At 40.5% G+C, this 17,092-nt stretch overlaps 7 protein-coding genes across 7 annotated transcripts; 4 read left to right on the top strand and 3 right to left on the bottom strand.

The window, feature by feature from the left end:
- Nucleotides 1-2,021: 2,021 nt before the first annotated feature.
- On the top strand, nucleotides 2,022-3,854 carry Bfra_006168 (uncharacterized protein; the record flags this gene model as incomplete). Its single annotated transcript, XM_037336541.1, has 1 exon — nucleotides 2,022-3,854. One exon carries the CDS (start codon nucleotides 2,022-2,024, stop codon nucleotides 3,852-3,854), a length of 1,833 nt encoding a protein of 610 aa, XP_037191751.1.
- An 846-nt stretch (nucleotides 3,855-4,700) lies between these two features.
- On the bottom strand, nucleotides 4,701-6,257 carry Bfra_006167 (putative stress response protein rds1 protein; the record flags this gene model as incomplete). The annotated part of the gene is made up of 1 exon (XM_037336540.1): nucleotides 4,701-6,257. The coding sequence occupies one exon, from the start codon at nucleotides 6,255-6,257 to the stop codon at nucleotides 4,701-4,703; it is 1,557 nt and encodes a 518-aa protein (XP_037191750.1).
- Nucleotides 6,258-7,990: 1,733 nt separating this feature from the next.
- Bfra_006166 (putative pyridoxamine 5 -phosphate oxidase protein) lies at nucleotides 7,991-8,834 on the top strand (the record flags this gene model as incomplete). Its single annotated transcript, XM_037336539.1, has 2 exons — nucleotides 7,991-8,105; nucleotides 8,170-8,834. The coding sequence occupies exons 1-2, from the start codon at nucleotides 8,021-8,023 to the stop codon at nucleotides 8,832-8,834; spliced, it is 750 nt and encodes a 249-aa protein (XP_037191749.1). The 5' UTR covers nucleotides 7,991-8,020.
- Nucleotides 8,835-10,323: 1,489 nt separating this feature from the next.
- Bfra_006165 (uncharacterized protein) lies at nucleotides 10,324-10,827 on the bottom strand (the record flags this gene model as incomplete). The annotated part of the gene is made up of 1 exon (XM_037336538.1): nucleotides 10,324-10,827. One exon carries the CDS (start codon nucleotides 10,825-10,827, stop codon nucleotides 10,324-10,326), a length of 504 nt encoding a protein of 167 aa, XP_037191748.1.
- Nucleotides 10,828-12,395: 1,568 nt separating this feature from the next.
- On the top strand, nucleotides 12,396-13,879 carry Bfra_006164ca (putative neutral protease ii protein; the record flags this gene model as incomplete). Its single annotated transcript, XM_037336537.1, has 5 exons — nucleotides 12,396-12,470; nucleotides 12,532-12,563; nucleotides 12,720-12,874; nucleotides 12,974-13,792; nucleotides 13,860-13,879. 5 exons carry the CDS (start codon nucleotides 12,396-12,398, stop codon nucleotides 13,877-13,879), a joined length of 1,101 nt encoding a protein of 366 aa, XP_037191747.1.
- A 758-nt stretch (nucleotides 13,880-14,637) lies between these two features.
- Bfra_006163 (uncharacterized protein) lies at nucleotides 14,638-14,870 on the bottom strand (the record flags this gene model as incomplete). The annotated part of the gene is made up of 2 exons (XM_037336536.1): nucleotides 14,638-14,755; nucleotides 14,788-14,870. The coding sequence occupies 2 exons, from the start codon at nucleotides 14,868-14,870 to the stop codon at nucleotides 14,638-14,640; spliced, it is 201 nt and encodes a 66-aa protein (XP_037191746.1).
- Nucleotides 14,871-14,908: 38 nt separating this feature from the next.
- Nucleotides 14,909-16,263, top strand: Bfra_006162 (uncharacterized protein; the record flags this gene model as incomplete). Its single annotated transcript, XM_037336535.1, has 4 exons — nucleotides 14,909-14,922; nucleotides 15,640-15,790; nucleotides 15,871-15,936; nucleotides 16,039-16,263. The coding sequence occupies 4 exons, from the start codon at nucleotides 14,909-14,911 to the stop codon at nucleotides 16,261-16,263; spliced, it is 456 nt and encodes a 151-aa protein (XP_037191745.1).
- Between the last annotated feature and the right edge of the window lie 829 nt (nucleotides 16,264-17,092).

Genomic DNA, 17,092 nt, shown 5'->3' with positions numbered 1-17,092 from the left:
ATACATACGTAATAATCATCAAGGAATTCAAGAAATTTGGCCGAAATGTGTTGTTCGATGGAATTCTTTTCTTCTTTTTGTGGTACCACGACGACAGATGTACCACATCGTCGCCCATGGGACCTCCTCATTTTCTCCCAACTTTGGGTTAATTTTACCCATGGGACACGAGAAATGGAGTATGCAGTTTGGGGTGTACACTGTACTCCGTACAATCTGGATTCTCGGGGCCCCCCCTTTTTGATACTTTTGATGCAGATGGTGCCGTTATGCCGGTGGGTGGTAGTGGACGACAATGACGATATACATTTCGGGGTTTTGCTTCAAAGTTGATGAATGAGGAGATTCTCGGAATCACCCCACCGATGATTAATTCATATCACGTGAGGTCTTCGAAACCGAGTCATGTCCCTTGTGAAAACTTTTTCTTTTTTGCCTCCCTTGCGTGAAAATCTATTCGCGAATGCATCTCGAAAATTCATTCAGATGGAATTTTATACCTAGGTAGTCAAAGAGACGTCTTAAGATCGAAGGACTAAGGTTATCATTCGGTTATCCCGTATACTTTGTTTGAAATATGGTCCCAAGCTCTACGACGTCTACATACGATAAAAATAGGCCGTAGCTGACAATTAGCGAAAATTATTAACGATTGAATTATTGCCTTCAAATTCATATAAAATGATATTTCGAAAGATGATCGAAATAAAGACATAGTAGCATATTATTGCCATCATGAAATATGTCTACTTCATTTGTGATTGGATTTTGGTAGAATTCAATTACTGATATCAAATTGATCAAACCTGGCGTGTTTTTCTCCTATGAAGAGCCAAGCCAACAAAGCCACACAACTATTGCCCTGACTATCAATCCTTAGTTGCCATTCAAGTTCCATGCTAAGATCATTAAATCGTTCTAGAAAACACCAAGAGTCTGGTTCTTGGACCCTTGGAAGTTGGCGGTGAGTTTTAGAATTTTGCATGATTTCTTGGAGTTCTTGTATCCTTCAGTGCGTATAGTCGTTCGAGTTTTTCAAAATCAAAGTCATATCACGAATAGTAAAGGAAAAAGGGAAAGAGATTTTGACTGGCATTGAACATTGATTGGAAATATTGAGTCTTCTTTTGTAATGTAATTTCCTTTAGTAAGGTCTGCGCTAAAATCATTGTCATTATTATCATCATCTCCTCCATTACCTCCGATTATTATCATCCTCGACGCTCGTAGATTTATGGGTTATTTACCACATTTATAACAAATAACTATTATGCCTCTTTCGCATTGTTGTATCCATTCTGTGAGCTTGATGGGATATTCGGTATAATGTATCAATTTGACGAAATAGAAAAATGGGTTCCGATGTTGAAACCATTGAAAAGGGGTTTGAATAAGTGTGAAATGTGAAGGTAACCCTTTTCTTCAACCATACACCGCAGTTTCGGCTTTGAATATGTTAATCGGTCTAATACTTCGTATCCTTATGGACTTTCTGATATAAAGGCTCCACTCGGAATGTATAAGTGAAGCTAATTAGGGTTGTCAACTAAGCTTAAAAGGATAGATGAAAGACTACTGTCAGTCTTCCATTGAAGTACAAATTTCAATTGCCCATCATAGCCTCCTGTAATTTTTTGACAATGAAGTGAGCTCGTCGAAATGGGAATATGAACAATACAGCAAAGGGGTAGACGACATACTTCCAGGCTATGAGATTGAGGATATATCAATTGTTTTAATGATAGATCCTACCAATCAATTCAGTTTGTATTGAAAGTTTGATACATCTTTACGCATTAGAAATGAATCTTATTATCATGTATTGTAGTTGGAAAATAGTATTCAATAGATAAAGAATAATGTGTTGGGTTATTTTGTACTGATCGTTCTTGCCTTCACGCGAATCACCGTCAACGTCTTTGTACCTTCACTCACCTCACCCTTCCTATTCGTCACGCCGCCATTGAACACTTCACCCCCAACGTTAATATTCTCAAGATAAAAACAATTATAGATCGAAGATGTCGGATCCATTGAGATCTTCATCTGTTCCTTCTCTTTCTACTCGTTCTGCATTCTCTAGACGTCGATTTGTTACTCTTCAATTGACTGATGTTCCATCACCCGGTTTTTCATCAATACCACCTCTATCAACTGGAGCTTCGACAGTTACTTCTTTATCGGTTGGACCTTTATCCGTTGGATCATTACCAGTTGAACTTCCACTTCCATCAATCGAACTACCATCAGCTGAACTTCCATCAATTGAATTTCCATCAATTGAGCCTTCACCAGCCGAACCTTCATCAAAAATATCGTCATCAGGTAGATTTCCATTCCCTGAATCTTCATTAGCTACATCCACATCACTCGAACCTCGATTACTTGAACCTCGATTATTTGGAACCCGGTTAAATGGTGCTCCCATAGCTGGTCCTGATTACCAAGTATCAAATGGATCAAACCCTGAAGTATATCACATTGATGTCAAAACATTCCCAACTACTTCTCCACGTATTGTCTTTAATTTGCCAGCTCTCGGATACGATGCTTCCGATATAATTGCTGTCATTGGAAAAGTGCGGGGCTTGGGCGACTTTGATAGTGATGCTTGCCACCGCTGTGCTAAAACTTGGGAGATGTGCACAACACCATCTACCCTCAAGATTTTTTCTGAAGGCACGGAAGGTGTCTTGGGTACCCATGTTACTTTAATTTTGAAATCGAAAGAACCTACTGGTCTTTGTGCAGTCATTGGACGAACTCAAGATTTTCTTCTAGGAGAGTTAGGTACATCGGATCATGCTCTCATTGTGAGTTCGTATGTTTCGACTATGATAAATAGACTAAGTGATTTCACTGGGTGTTTAGAGGGTTTGGAAAATGACGTACAATGTAATATGGTGTTTATAAAGTGTCCTCGGGGTTGCAATTCGGAAGAATCTAAAAGATCTCGTTATGCCTGTGCTTTCGGAGTGTGTCATGGTCTGTTTGAGCTTCCATTTCATGGACTCGAAGGAGATCTTCCCAAAATAAGGGCAGAGATTAATATGGGATTCTGGAGAACCTGGAGCGAAAGAGCTTATTGTGTTTCTTCTATCGAGAGGGAAGACTGTGGCTTACTAATGGTAGCTACAAATAACGGGACAAATGGTAATCTCAAAGCAATATCTGCAGTTATGACTCATCCAATTGATGTGAATCCAATTCAAGAAGCTTTGAAAAAGATTAAAGACGATGGAGGAAATTTGATACAAGTTTTCGCAACGGTCAACCCAAACAAAAGGGGGGCCGGTGGCGTTCATTTTTCCAATCAACAAATCAACTCTGCTTTTCATGCCATGAATAACGATCCTAACATGTCAGGAGATCAGCACGTTAGAGCAGCTGTAGGAGGTCAACTTGCAGCATTGTGTGTAAATACGAATATTTACGTGTCTGGTGGCGGAGATGGACAAGGACCATGGGGAGGTGGAAATTTATGCTTCATATACAAGGTTGATCCACCGATTAATGAGATACCGGAAGCTTGGATGAATCTAGACATCGAATTTGACCTGGATGAAGCCGAGATGAATGCTTTGACTGTACCTGAAGTCAATAGTGAGCAGAATACTATGGCTATACCTGGAGTCAATGATGAGCAGAATACTATGGCCATTCCTCAGGTCAATAGTGAGCTGAATAATACGGCTGCTTCTGAAGTCGATATTGGACTAAATACTATGGCTATCCCTCAAGTCTATAGTGAGCCGAATACTACACCTGAACCCGAAGTCAATGATGGTTCAAATATCACGACTATATCTGAAGTCAGTAGTGAGCCAAAACGAAAGAGGCCTCGATTGGAATAAAACACGAAATTAACTTCTTTACACAAAGTAAATTGTTGTAGTTGTCAAAAAGGATGGAGTGGAGTATCGGAGTAATAAATTGTGGTTGGTTGGTTTGGTTTCATTATTGGAGAGCTGCTTTAATTATTAAATAGCATAGCGGAACGAGTATTAGAGTAGAATACCGCAGGAGGCATTTTTGTGTATTACTAGGGTATTGAATCAATTCTCAAACTGCGCTAATCTTGAATAAGAAAGTCATTTGCTCCCCGGAGTTGATGGAAAATATATAACTCTTCCTGTCTTGTGATGAGTCTGACGATTATGATAGTTGACTCTGTAATGCCCCTATTATACTCGTCAATCTGCAAATGTTGATTCTTTACAGATTTTAGAAAGAGTGAGAGTGTGTCAAAATCACGAGCTTAAGAACGGATAATAAATTATGTTTCATGTTGAAGAATTAGCGAAGTCGAAAAGGGGCCATGAGACTTTTTTCTAATAGTGTTATCGTCTGGAGAAATCAACAGTGAGAGAGAACGGGACTTAGAAGAATTTATAATCAGATTTAAATGTTAAGATGTAACAGGTGCTTTCGAAAGTTACAGACGTAGGGATCGGGCGATATTCATTCACTAAACCACGGAACGAAAAACACAAAAAGGCATACCAAGCACCGGAAAGAAAATAGAATTTTCAGACAACAATACTTATTTTATTATCGGTATGTTAATGTACAAGAAAATTATATATAATCGCCACAAATCATATCACATCGTATCATTAACCCCATCCCACCAATTTCAACAACTATCGTACAAAAAATTCATTATATCTTTTCCAGACTCAAAGACTTATCTTATCCATTTAACCAGCTTGGTACATGGCCAAAGCAGCCACATGTGGGTTGACATTTGACAAATTAAAAGCAGTATAAGTTTGATTTGTATCCGTCAAAGCCAAAAACATGGTACCGTTGATGGCTGGATCGCCCTCATAAGTAGAAACATCTGGTTGGATCGTCATAGCATAGTTCACGCCATTTGCTGATGAAACATTCATGAGAGGTGAATATGTAACATTCAATTGGGAAACCCACATTGCCCATGATGGTGTACCAGCACTGGTCGAAGTGACGTAAGAGTTGTTTGGTCCAACGGCTTGACCAGGGTTATCCCATTGAAGGTAAACCTCACGACCTGGGTATGAGAGAGGAATAGATCGGTTTTGGGAAATAGATGCTGAACAATCAAATCCAGTGACGTTATTACCAACGCATGAATCGATTGGTGCTAACTTTGAGTCACTTGGTGCGGCAGGACCAAATCCAGCAGTCTCGTTGAAACCAGTTTGTGTAGCATTACGACGAGCAATGTTTGGTTGGTTAAGAATGGTAAGTTGTGGGAAGTTTTGCCAAACAAGACGCTTGGAGTCGGCTGGGCATGAAGAAATATATGGTGCGAGAAGAGTCCATGCCCAAGATTGTGGGATACCAGTTTCAAACCAAACTGGCATAGGGAAGAGACCAGCAAATTGACGGAAGATCATCTGTTGACGAGCTTCAGTTGCAATGGATTGATCAAGAAGTTGTGCAACTTCACGTGAATCAAGATGAGCTTGGAAACCCCATACTCCAGATTCTCCGTATCTCGTGAGCTTTTGAGTAAAGTCAAATGCTTCAGTAACGGTAGTGAAAGGATAATTGTATGTGCATTGTGGGGTTGCTCCACCTGGCCCTCCAAGTAAATTCGAAAGCAAAGTAGCATGGCCAGCTTCTTGATCGGCCATAAATTCGATGAGGAATCTATCGCTAGGTGTGAGACCAGCAGCCGTAAATTCTTCTTCGGAGAATGTGGCAAGAATATTATGGAAGAGATCGAGTTCAATCCACTCTTGATAAAGACCCAAGAGAATTGATTGATAATCGAAATCAGATTGGACACGATAGACTGGTTCAGTGCCATTTGTTCCTAGACCACCGGCTGGTTGGTATGGAATTGGTTGTGGCTCGTGAAGTGTACCATCAGGTACATATGTTGTTTCTGCTTTTCTGGCTGGCAAGATTGGTACCTCACTAGCTAATGCGATGGTACTTAAAGCTCCAGTGGTGGTAGGTGTACCACTGTATGGGCCATGACTTGTGACACCTGTAACTTCAGGACTGACAACAGGCGGAACTGGAGCAGTGGCACCTGGAATTTCTGATGCTGGAATTCCAGCAATTGAAGCGACTGATGAAACTGCTGCACTGTTTACAGATGGCTGTTGATTGTAGGAATAGGCGCCGAATGGTGAGACAGAACCGGAAGCTGCTGGAGAGCCGGTGGCAGCTTGGATTTGACCATCACTGATTTGACTGATAGAAGCTGGAACAGCTGCGACCGCTGCAATGAAGCTAGCGGTGATGCCTGCCTGATAAAACATTTTTAAAAGTTCAATGTAAATGAACAAGTAAAAGGCAAGGAAATGTTGCTTGAAGGAAACAAAAATTCAATGAAAACAAGAGATTGATATAGAAATTCGATTGCCACGGGAAAGCTAAGGAGCTTCATGACGCTTGTCATAGAAAGCTCTTGTGGAACTATGAAGTAATGGAAAATAACAAATACATCTTAGCGTGTCACAATCATAACTGTTGATTGGTTCCAAGAAAAGCAGTTTTCATAAATCGTGGAAATAATATCAAATCCTCAATGTCATCCTTTACGTCAACACATTAAATGGAGAAAAGCTGGAGAAAGCGGTTTGGTACATGTGGTAGTACGCAACCGGTGGGAAGCCATAATATCGGTACCGGCATCTAAATCTTGGTTATGGGAAAAGACCTTAAAATGTGGAAATGCATCGGGATTAAAGATTGTGTAACAATGATTCGATTGATTGATGCAGGAGATTTACTCCGCCCTTGACTGAGAGGGAGGAAATTGACTGGTTGCGCCAGGAACCAGGAACGGTCAACAAAGCCCTTCGAGGAGTAAATGTTCCGCCTACATAAAATATTAGCAAAGTGATTCAGTCGATCAAAGTTTACATATCAGAAAAATGCAGACATAGAGGTTCGTCTCAAGTTGTGTGGGTATTGGGAAAGCTACCGTGCTCCATTCTGTATGAAGAAAGCTAAGAAAGTTAGAATTTGGGATTCGACATTAACGTCATAGCTACTCGTATTATCTCCTATAAATTTTTAGTGATTCTATGAGAGTGTATTCAAGACTCAAGTGCTTCCGTTGTGCCCGTGGGTCGCAATATCTCACAGTCTTAACAAATAATTAACCCCAGAGTCCTCATTCTATTTTGGATCTAACGGCTGTGCGATAGATAGTGTCGAATTAGTTTCCTTTATCTATCAAAACAAATCATGAAGCTAGATCCCTCATCGAGATACGACTAGATACTCCGTATCATATCGCGCTAATCGGTGACATATCGATTCTCGTTTTCGGATCTGACATTTGTTTTTTTGGCAAGCAATTTGCAATTATTTGTGCATATTTTTCTCTACTGGTAGTCTGGTACTCGGATCAAAAATTCTGTGTATGAGTTCTCAGTACAAGTTAGTGAGCCAGTAAGCCAGTGAGCCAGTGAGCCAGTATAGATTCTATTGAAAGTCGATCGATGTGGCGAATTCCGAACGTCGAATTTTGTCCGATGTTATGAATTTATGATGAGATGAAATTGTCCCTTGTAGATGATCAGCACAGGGAATTCAAATCTGGTTTTGTCAAATCCCATTTATTCCATAAATACCATAACATCAGCCGAACTTGTGGTCGATGACGCTTTGAAGTTGATTGTTGAAAGGAAATCACAGCCGATAACGCTGCTTTCTTGGAGATCTGCAAAAGACTGTGCAAAAGACTTGACTATGGGAGGAAGATCTAGCAACACTGTCGTTGTACTCGACTAGAGAATGAAGAGTGGAATAGTAGAGAACAAAAAGATTGTCGTCAATGTTGACTTGAGAATCAATAGAGATCTTTGAAGTTGTATTCGTGATGAATGTTATGTTTCGCAAGTCCTGGCATACCGAATTGATTAGGTGATGGAAAGCTGGAGAGGTCGTTTTAGCCGAAGATAACCCGTCCCCATCATTAGAGTCAAGTATGAGACGACGATAATAATATTAATTTCTATGAACATCTCGCCATTTCCACTTTCGAAAATATATCGATTTCCTTGTGTACCACATGAAATTAACTCCAAATCTTCTTTTTCGTCCTTCACTCCTCAAAATGGCACTTCATCCTCCACCAAATAACGCCAAACTCATTTGTAAGTTCTATCAAAACCCTCCATAACTATCCACCCATATATCTAATCAAGAGTCATCCCACAGTCGCACCCGCCAACGACAAAACCAATGCTCAAGCAGATCAATTCGTAAAAGGCGCACTCGATCGTAAAGATCTCGATTCCAATCCTCTTACACAATTTCATTCCTGGTTTTCTCACGCACAAAAAAATGGTGTTTACCATCCAGAAACCGTTTGTCTATCAACTGCCAGTTTACCTTCCGGTCGCGTATCAGCACGTATGGTATACTTGAAAGAATTAGATGCAAAAGGAGGATTTGTTATATATAGCAATTGGGGCACAAGTAGAAAGGCGAAAGATATTGCCGAAAATAAATGGGCAAGTCTCACATTTTGGTGGCAAGAATTGGAGAGACAAGTTAGAGTTGAGGGAAAGGTAGAGAGGTTACCTGATGAGGAAAGTCAGGTTTATTATGATTTGAGGGCGAGGGGTAGTAGGATTGGTGCTTGGGCTAGTCCGCAGAGTCAGGTTTTGAAGGGGAGAGAGGAATTGGAGGAGAGAGTTAAGGAGGTTGAGAAGAGATTCGAGGGTCAGGAAAAGATACCAGTACCGGAATTTTGGGGAGGGTTAAGAATCGTACCGGAAATGGTAGAATTCTGGCAAGGGAGAGATAGTAGGTTACATGATCGATTTCAATATGAGAAAAAAGAGGATGGAGAATGGGATATTCAAAGGTTGAGTCCATGAGTAGGGGAAATCAGAGATGTAAGAATAAGATTTGTATAACACAACTCAATGGAAGTATTAATTTGCTGCTGACTATAGAACTTTAGGATGATTGTATGATGATTGTGTGCTTTTTTTCCTCTTCTCCTTTTTGAAATTTGGGCATCACATAGTATTATCGTTCATTTCCACAGAAAGTTCTGTGAGCGATATCAAGCATCACTCCTTGTGCATATTCACGTCACCGTTTGCAGGTTGAGAATCTACATTATGATAACATTTAATTCACCGCTTGTCACATACGACCATAGACTGAAGAGAATTGGGCATCCCGTCCGCTCTGCCATACACAAGCTTCAGATCGGTGGATTAGTAGTTGGGTGGGTGACCACCAGCGAATCCCCACTGTTGTATGTTTTTGTCTTTTTGTTTCTTTTTGCCATCTCACCATCACGTTTGGTTGAATTTTATATCTTGTTTTGCTACAGAAAATAATTAATCTCTGTCTTCCAAAATCATGACATTTATATATATCCCGATAGTTACATCGATTGTTCCGATAAGTAACATTATACTATTCACTGCCCTTGAGATAACTGATGGCAATCTCGCCGCCTTCATTTCCACTGACAAAGTCCCATAAAATGCCCGTCATCATCAACTATACAATTGTTCTCACAGATTCCACAGAATTCATTAGTCAATAGGACTTTGCCAATGTAAGTCGGTTTGAAGTTAGAGTTTATATATACAATTTTCCACTTGGACAACTACAACAAGAAAACTATCCACAGGATATTGCATGCAAATTAAACCAGATTGAGTGTAAAGATCTTCGTCAATCAAGTTTCAGGAGATTAATACTACGATGAGGAAGGCGACACTACATGCAGTGCATAATAAGCCATAAATAAAAGTACAAATAGGTAGACTCGATTGGTTCGGGCTATATGGACTCTCGGGATTCGAAACCACGATTTGAAAAAATAAAACCAGTTATCCATAGAATGGGAAATCGAAAACTTGATAGAGGAATACTAGTAGATGTGTATTGTACAATGAGGGAAACGGTATTCGGGAAACGGTATTCGGGAAACGGTATTCGGAATACCCATCATGTCTAAGTGCGGGCCGGGTAGATTTAATCATGTGATCTCCATCATCTCCCGTTTCCGTCCCGTATACAGACTTTCGGTTGAAGCGGGTGTGTATGGTAGATTCAGGAAATTGAGTATTCCGTCTGCTCTGCCATCAACTCTAGGTAGTAGAGAGATTCTTTTCTATTCGTCCTCACTTGCAATGAATCAGACACAGAGCCTCGAAACGAGAAAACCGAGGAAATACAATGATCAATTCGTGGCTGGTCTTTCTAATATTCCTTTAACTGCTTCTTCCTCCCAAAATTCGGAGCTTAAATAAACTATATCAAGCAACTTCTAAAAACAATAGAACATCCGAGAAACATTCCAAACATAATTGCATCATCTCAGACCTGTTGAATCTCACAATTTTATACTTCAAATTCCACCCCTTCACTTTCATAATCCTCTCTCAAAACATTGGCTTCTGTCTTCTTTGCTTCTTCCCTATCCCCAACCAAAACATGCATCCAATAACCCTTTGCTTTCACCACATACTTCTCTCCACCCTTTAATACAACTTCTGGAGCTCTTATCTCAATCTCCTTTGTTTCTTCAGCCCCCGCAGCGATAGTAATTATATCATCATCCGAAAATACACCTTCTCGCGGCATCTTTCGATTAAGTTTTAAACCTAAACATGGTGCCAAATCTCCCGTGGCCAACGACTTGAATTCAAAAATTCCCATAGGAACAGCTCGTAAGTCAAAAGGAGTAGACCATCTGAGAAAGGATACAGCTTTATCTGATGGGTTACTTAGTGTAACTTTCAACTTGACGATTGGTGAATTTTGTGACTCGCTGTCGATTGTAGTGATATCCGAGATTGAGATTTGAATGGGAACATCGTGTTGATTTGTCGAGGCTGATTCCATTTTGATGAATAAGCCGCAAAGTATGAGAGCGACAAGTGCAATGATAAGCTTTGGATTTATTGGGAATCTGCGATGAGATGGAGAAATCGGATATTGTTCACGACGATGTAACATTTCGCAAACTTTCTTTTTCCGTAAGTGTGAGAAATGGGATGCTCAGAGAAATGAAGAAATGTCTCTTTGTTTGGCAAAAGCCAAGATAGACTATCTCAATCTAGAAGGTCGAATTTAAAGTGTGGGGTTGTTCCCGCATCCGCCACAACTTTATACGAACGGCAGTTTCTTATCAAGATCAAGAGTGATCAATGTTGATGTTGTGCATTGCGGGATGATTTATTGGTTATTTTCCGTTTGGAGTGGATTTTTCTTCTTGTTTAGTGACGAGCGAGGGACCATGATTTACAAGAGCCTGGACGGATGAGGAAACTCGAGATCCGGATAAATGACTGAAGTTCTTAATCACGAGGATACATTATCAATCCAATGGAATCCCGAGTCCGAGAACTTCAAACACTCGAGAACTTTACTCTCCATTGGTTTACCCATCTTTGATTCTTTCCTATCCTTGTACACTCTCATCTTATATCACGATTTATGGCCGCCGAAAATTCATTACCACATCGTCACTCAATGGTTGAGGCTTTGATTGAGGATCATGTCTCTTTATAGAAGGTGAATGTGAGCCAACAAATATATAAAGACATCCGCCAAGCCCATTTCTTCATTGAAGCCAAGATACACATTGTCTTGGTCTTCTTGGTCTTTTCAATTTTTTGGGCAGTGAATGGTAAATCAATTGCCAAAAGTAGGTATTCAAAAGTTCAACTCCCGATGCCTAATACCTCACCTTCACTTGGCACTCAAATACTACTCGAGCTACTTTCAACGTTCTCTAATGAAACTGCATAATCTTACAAGATAATGATAGAAAACTTGTTGATCGATTTCAAACTGCTTGGCCGCAGTATCCCAAGCGCCCGCATATCGCCAAAAGCTTCTAACATAGGATATCTTGGCCTGATATCTATCAATGTTTTCTTTAGCTTCCTATCTCGGTTAAAAACTTCATACATCTTGACAACAACGACAATTGGATTCACGATACTTGAGCTCACTAATCATAACTTTGAAAAATACTTCCAATCATTCATTACCATGAAATCGTATTCGGAGACAATCACATGGATTATGACTGGAATCATATTCTTCATTATCACAGGGAAGGTTCAGAAAGTCAGTGTAGTTCACCGATGAGGCAGGCAGATTCGAATTTCGGCCGAGAATTTATGTGAAATGACGATCTATTGAAGACAATGGATGAGTTATTCTTATCAGTTACTCCTACCTTCCATTTATGACTACAAAAATCTATGTACCGTATTCTGCGACGGGAGAAGTCTTCCGAATTCAAAAGTTCGAAAAAGAACGACGGTTAGTCTTGGAAGTATCTATATATGAAGGGTCAATTCCCTTCAAATCCAAGTATCTCATCATCATCTTCAGCAACTCAAGCCTCTGAACAGATAGCATCATTTCTCATCCCTTCTTATCCTTATATTCACTTCAACATGCGCGCTTTCTCCAAGATTTTGGCAATTGCCAGTTTGGCTGCCATCGCTAACTCTGCGGCTGTCAAGAGGCAAGTTTTAATTTTCCAATTTTTAATTCCAGTTTCCAATTTCCATTCTCTGGATTTCCGTTCAGCAAGGAATCGTCACATACATCGAATTCATGTTGTAATTTGATCTCTTTGGAGAATTTCATTTGGGGATATTCACTTCATCTGGGATAGCAACTTAAAACATTAACATGCCACATTACGGATATTCAAATCTCTCGAATGTTCCAAGTCTTGATTTACCATAAAAAACTCAAACTAACAAAGTTTCTAGAGATAACAATGTCCTTGAAGTCACTTTGGCTGCTGGTGATAATGCTTTAGTTCATGCTTCTGTTAAGAATGTTGGAACTGAAGACTTGAACCTTTTGAGCTATGGAACTCTCTTCGACACTGCTCCAGTTCAAAAGGTCAACGTTTATGAAGGCGGTGAGTTCTAGTATTTCTGGTTTCTCGAATACAGTTCACGGATAACTATTCGACATTCCATGTCTTATGCTTCAGAGATCAATAGCTAATGTAAAATAGAAACTGCCGTCCCATTCAAAGGAGTTCTTCGTTCCATTCAACGTACAGACTTAGCCCCAGAGGTTTTCCACACTCTTGCAGCAGGTGAAACCTTTGAGACTACTTTCAACGCAGCCGAAGTTCACGATCTTTCTACCTCAACCTACACTTTCGTAGCTGAAGGTGCCATTCCATTTGCCAAAGTTGGATCCACCGAAATCAGTGATTCCATTATCTTCAAGTCCAATGCTATCACTGTTTCCATCGATGGTGAAGCCGCTAAATCCGTCGCAAAGGCTATCCCAACTTCCATCGACCGTAGAACTGTCCTCCAATCCGGTTGTTCCACAACTCAAAAATCTCAAACCACTCAAGCACTTTCCTACTGTGCTTCTCTTGCAAAAGCAGCTTCCACAGCTGCATCATCAGGCTCCTCTACCAAGTTCAGCGAGTACTTCAAGACAACCTCTGCTAGCACCCGCTCTGTCGTAGCAGCTCGTCTCAGCGCCGTCGCTACTCAATGTGGTTCCATCACCTCTGGTGCTACTAAATATTACTGCACTGATGTATACGGATACTGTGAATCCAACGTTCTCGCCTACACTATCCCATCCACCAACGAAATTGTCAACTGTCCTATCTATTACTCTGCTCTTCCAGCGCTTTCAAGCACTTGCCATGCACAAGATAGAGCTACAACCAGTTTACACGAGTTCACTCACGCACCTGCTACTTATAGCCCAGGAACTGCTGATAACGGTTACGGATATGCAGCTGCTACTGCTTTGACCAGTGCAAGAGCTGTCTTGAACGCTGATAGTTACGCTCTTTATGCCAATGGTATGTTTTTTATCCTTTGACTTTGTAAAACATTATGTATTTGAATTGTTGCTAATTATTGAAATAGCTATCTACGTCGGATGTTAAATCAGAAATGATATGAACATCTTTAATGGCTTTGATATTCAAAAGACCGTTCAAATATCAAGCTGTTATGTTTCATGATGGATGTGATGATGATTCTTTGACGAAGTTTCTTATTGGTGATTGGGATGGACATGAGATTATACATATATATTCTAGCTTTAGTTAAATTTATATACCTCATTCGTTAACAACTGTTCATGATCTCGGCTTTGATAGATCTTGTTTTTCAACCGTTGTGGTACATTGTAAATTGTGATAGATGTGACTGAACCTCTAGAGGGAGTAGATTCGGGTAAAGCAGTTGATCGAGGTTACGATTAAAAGTTAGCACTTTTAAAAGAGGCGAGAATATTTTCTACCAGAGGTACGTTATATGGGAACGACGTATCTACCTTCGTTAATTAAGGAGACAAGCGAGGAAAGAGAAATCACATCAATCTAGGTCTGGGGAAATTTTAAAGCTGTACATTTCAAATAGAATTGAGCAAGATATCATAACTCCACGTTCCACAAAACTCTATTGCCGAAAAACTCTAGGTTTCATCACATCTTTGAAGTCTTGAAGTGTAAGTATGTACGATCACGTGTTTACCAGACAACACATTAGAAGTATATAGCACATGACCACTCAGATAACCAAGCACTCAGTATTACTCTAAAAGCAGTGGCTCTGTGAGTGATAAATTAATCCACCAATGGTAGTTAGCATACATAGCCTCAACAATCACCTCGAACTACTTCTTCAATCTCAAAACTAGTCAACGTAAGCTTGCTGTCTTGAAAGCCACGCGCAAATGTAACGTTTCTGGGTCGACATGTTGATTGTGGGAATAGATAAACAGGTCAGCGGCAGCACGGCTCAATGCACCAAGCCTGCTATAGGGAATGGAATAAAGTACTGCACTCACCGTAAGTGTGAAATTACAGCTTTTCGTAGTTCCCTATTCAAAACTCCGCCTTCGATACTGATCAAGAGATAGATAAATGTCATGAACAGAATTGCAAAAAACTGACATCTGCTAAAATACCATGGTGTTCAGAGCGTAAGTATTCACTTTCTGTCAAGTCAAGATAGAATACAAGACTGATTCATTTACCCCAGATTCTGAATGCATCAAACCAACCTGTCATTCCTTGAGATTTCGCAACACGATGACTTGTACCGCACACAAATGTCAAGATCCTGCATGTAGTAATTGCCAATTCAACCTCTCGAGATCTGGTATAAGCCATAAATGTCATTTTGATGGATGCGTAAGGAAAAGGTGTGCAGACAATCACGTATACTGCGACCTTCATAAATGCGCCCGTGACTCGCGCTGTCTCAAGTTGAAGGAATTGAACAGCGGGAGAATATTTTGTCTATCTCACAATTGCTCTAAGCCGGGATGTTTATCATCAAGAGTAGAAGCAACAAAACTTTGTGAAGATCATGGTCGTGTAAATTAGGGACGGGAATTCACTACCTGTCGATGGAAACTAATGAAAATATTGTTGATATCGATAGTATATAAACATTATGATCTTCGTCGTCGCAGATGTGACCGAGCGTGGTGAATGTATACAAATCTCGACTGAAATGAAATGAATACATTATTCTTTACACATATTCACTCCCCAATCCTCCAAAATCTACCCGCACCAGAGCCATAAAATTTCCTTCTTCATTTCAATTAACACTTGATCAATCAACATCTTCTTACATCAAATCGCCTCACCTAACCTATCAATTCCATCCTTCACAAGAATCAAGAATCAAGAACCAAATATTCTCCCAACAACCCTTCCCTCACTCCAAAAACCAACCATCAATCATCAACCATCAACTCTATATGCCTTGTCACTGGCAACCCCATGGAGAAAGACGCTGCAAAGGAGCCAAAGAACCCGGAACCATTTTCTGCAATCAACGTAAGTAAACCTTTCTATCTATCTATCTGTCTATCTGTCTATCTGTCTTCAATACTAATCCACAATAACCATCTCAATAGATATATGTCGCAACGAAGAATGTCCCGAACAAATGCTCAACTACGATACATGGTGGTGTGAAAAACGTATGTAAATTTCTCTCAATCCCCTTCCCCCCCTTCCTCAATTCCACATAACCCAAAGCAAGACATAAACAAACAAAACAAAAACCCTAACACCAACCACAGACTCCCCCTGCACCCTCAAATCCTGTCCCCTCCCCCGCTACCACTCCGCCCTCAGCTGCCGTACCCACAAATGCCACTCCCCCAAATGCACCTCCCCTCAATTCCTCCCCTCCAGCTACTGCAGTGGCCACAAGTGCCACATCGACAATTGTCTGCGGACACGCACGCGCACGAATAGATTTTGCGATCGGCACGCGTGTGCGATGGGAGAATGTTTCAATTTGAAGGATATGGTGGGTGGGAGAGTTTATTGTGCGATGCATAGTTGTGGGACGCCGGGGTGTTTGGAGGGGAAGGAGGGGGAGGTGGAGGTTTGTGAGGGGCATGGGAGGGGGTGGAGGGGGTAGAGGGGTAGAGGGGCTAGGTGGGGTGTTTGGATTGGTGGGGTTGGGTTGATTGGAGGAAAGCGAGGTAATTAATTTATTAATGATGATGTGAATTGGGGATGAGATTGGACAAGATTGAGGGTTATCACCTTTATAAAGGCGATACATATATATCTGGGAGTAATTAGAGAAAGAGGAATCAGAAACCGAACCTAGAGGCAGGCACTCGTGGAAAAGAAGCTTTTCAATTCAGATATCCACAGACTTCTAGATTTCCACAGTATTCAAAGATATTCCACCTAAACACTCCATTTCCTAATTTTCCACTTTCTCGTCATTGCAACACTCAATCCAGATTCTACCATTTGGATAAACTTCCTCAAGTAAAGACACCTACCTAGGTAGTCCTCCAGATGCGCTACGTGGGAGTATCAACCAATGTACCGATCTAAGCAACTTTCCAGGCTGTGAACATAGACAACTAGCCATCTAATCTATTTTTCGACCCTTCATAGTGGTATTAACTTTCATACCTAGATAATCACACCAAAATTCTCCTTCAAATTACTTACCCAGTAGTCAGCCGAATAAATTCTACAAAACAAGAGATGGATATCTCAACATCCGAAACCGCACCGCCGTAGATATCCATCACTACACATCTCAGGCTCAAGTAGAGAATTTATAACTATTCAATACCTTTGAATTGTCACTTGACTTTTCCCTGA

Source organism: Botrytis fragariae (assembly GCF_013461495.1).
Source record: "Botrytis fragariae strain BVB16 chromosome Unknown tig00000075, whole genome shotgun sequence".
Taxonomy (NCBI): domain Eukaryota; kingdom Fungi; phylum Ascomycota; class Leotiomycetes; order Helotiales; family Sclerotiniaceae; genus Botrytis; species Botrytis fragariae.
Note: the sequence above shows the minus strand (reverse complement) of the source record. Positions and strands in the feature narration are given on the sequence as shown.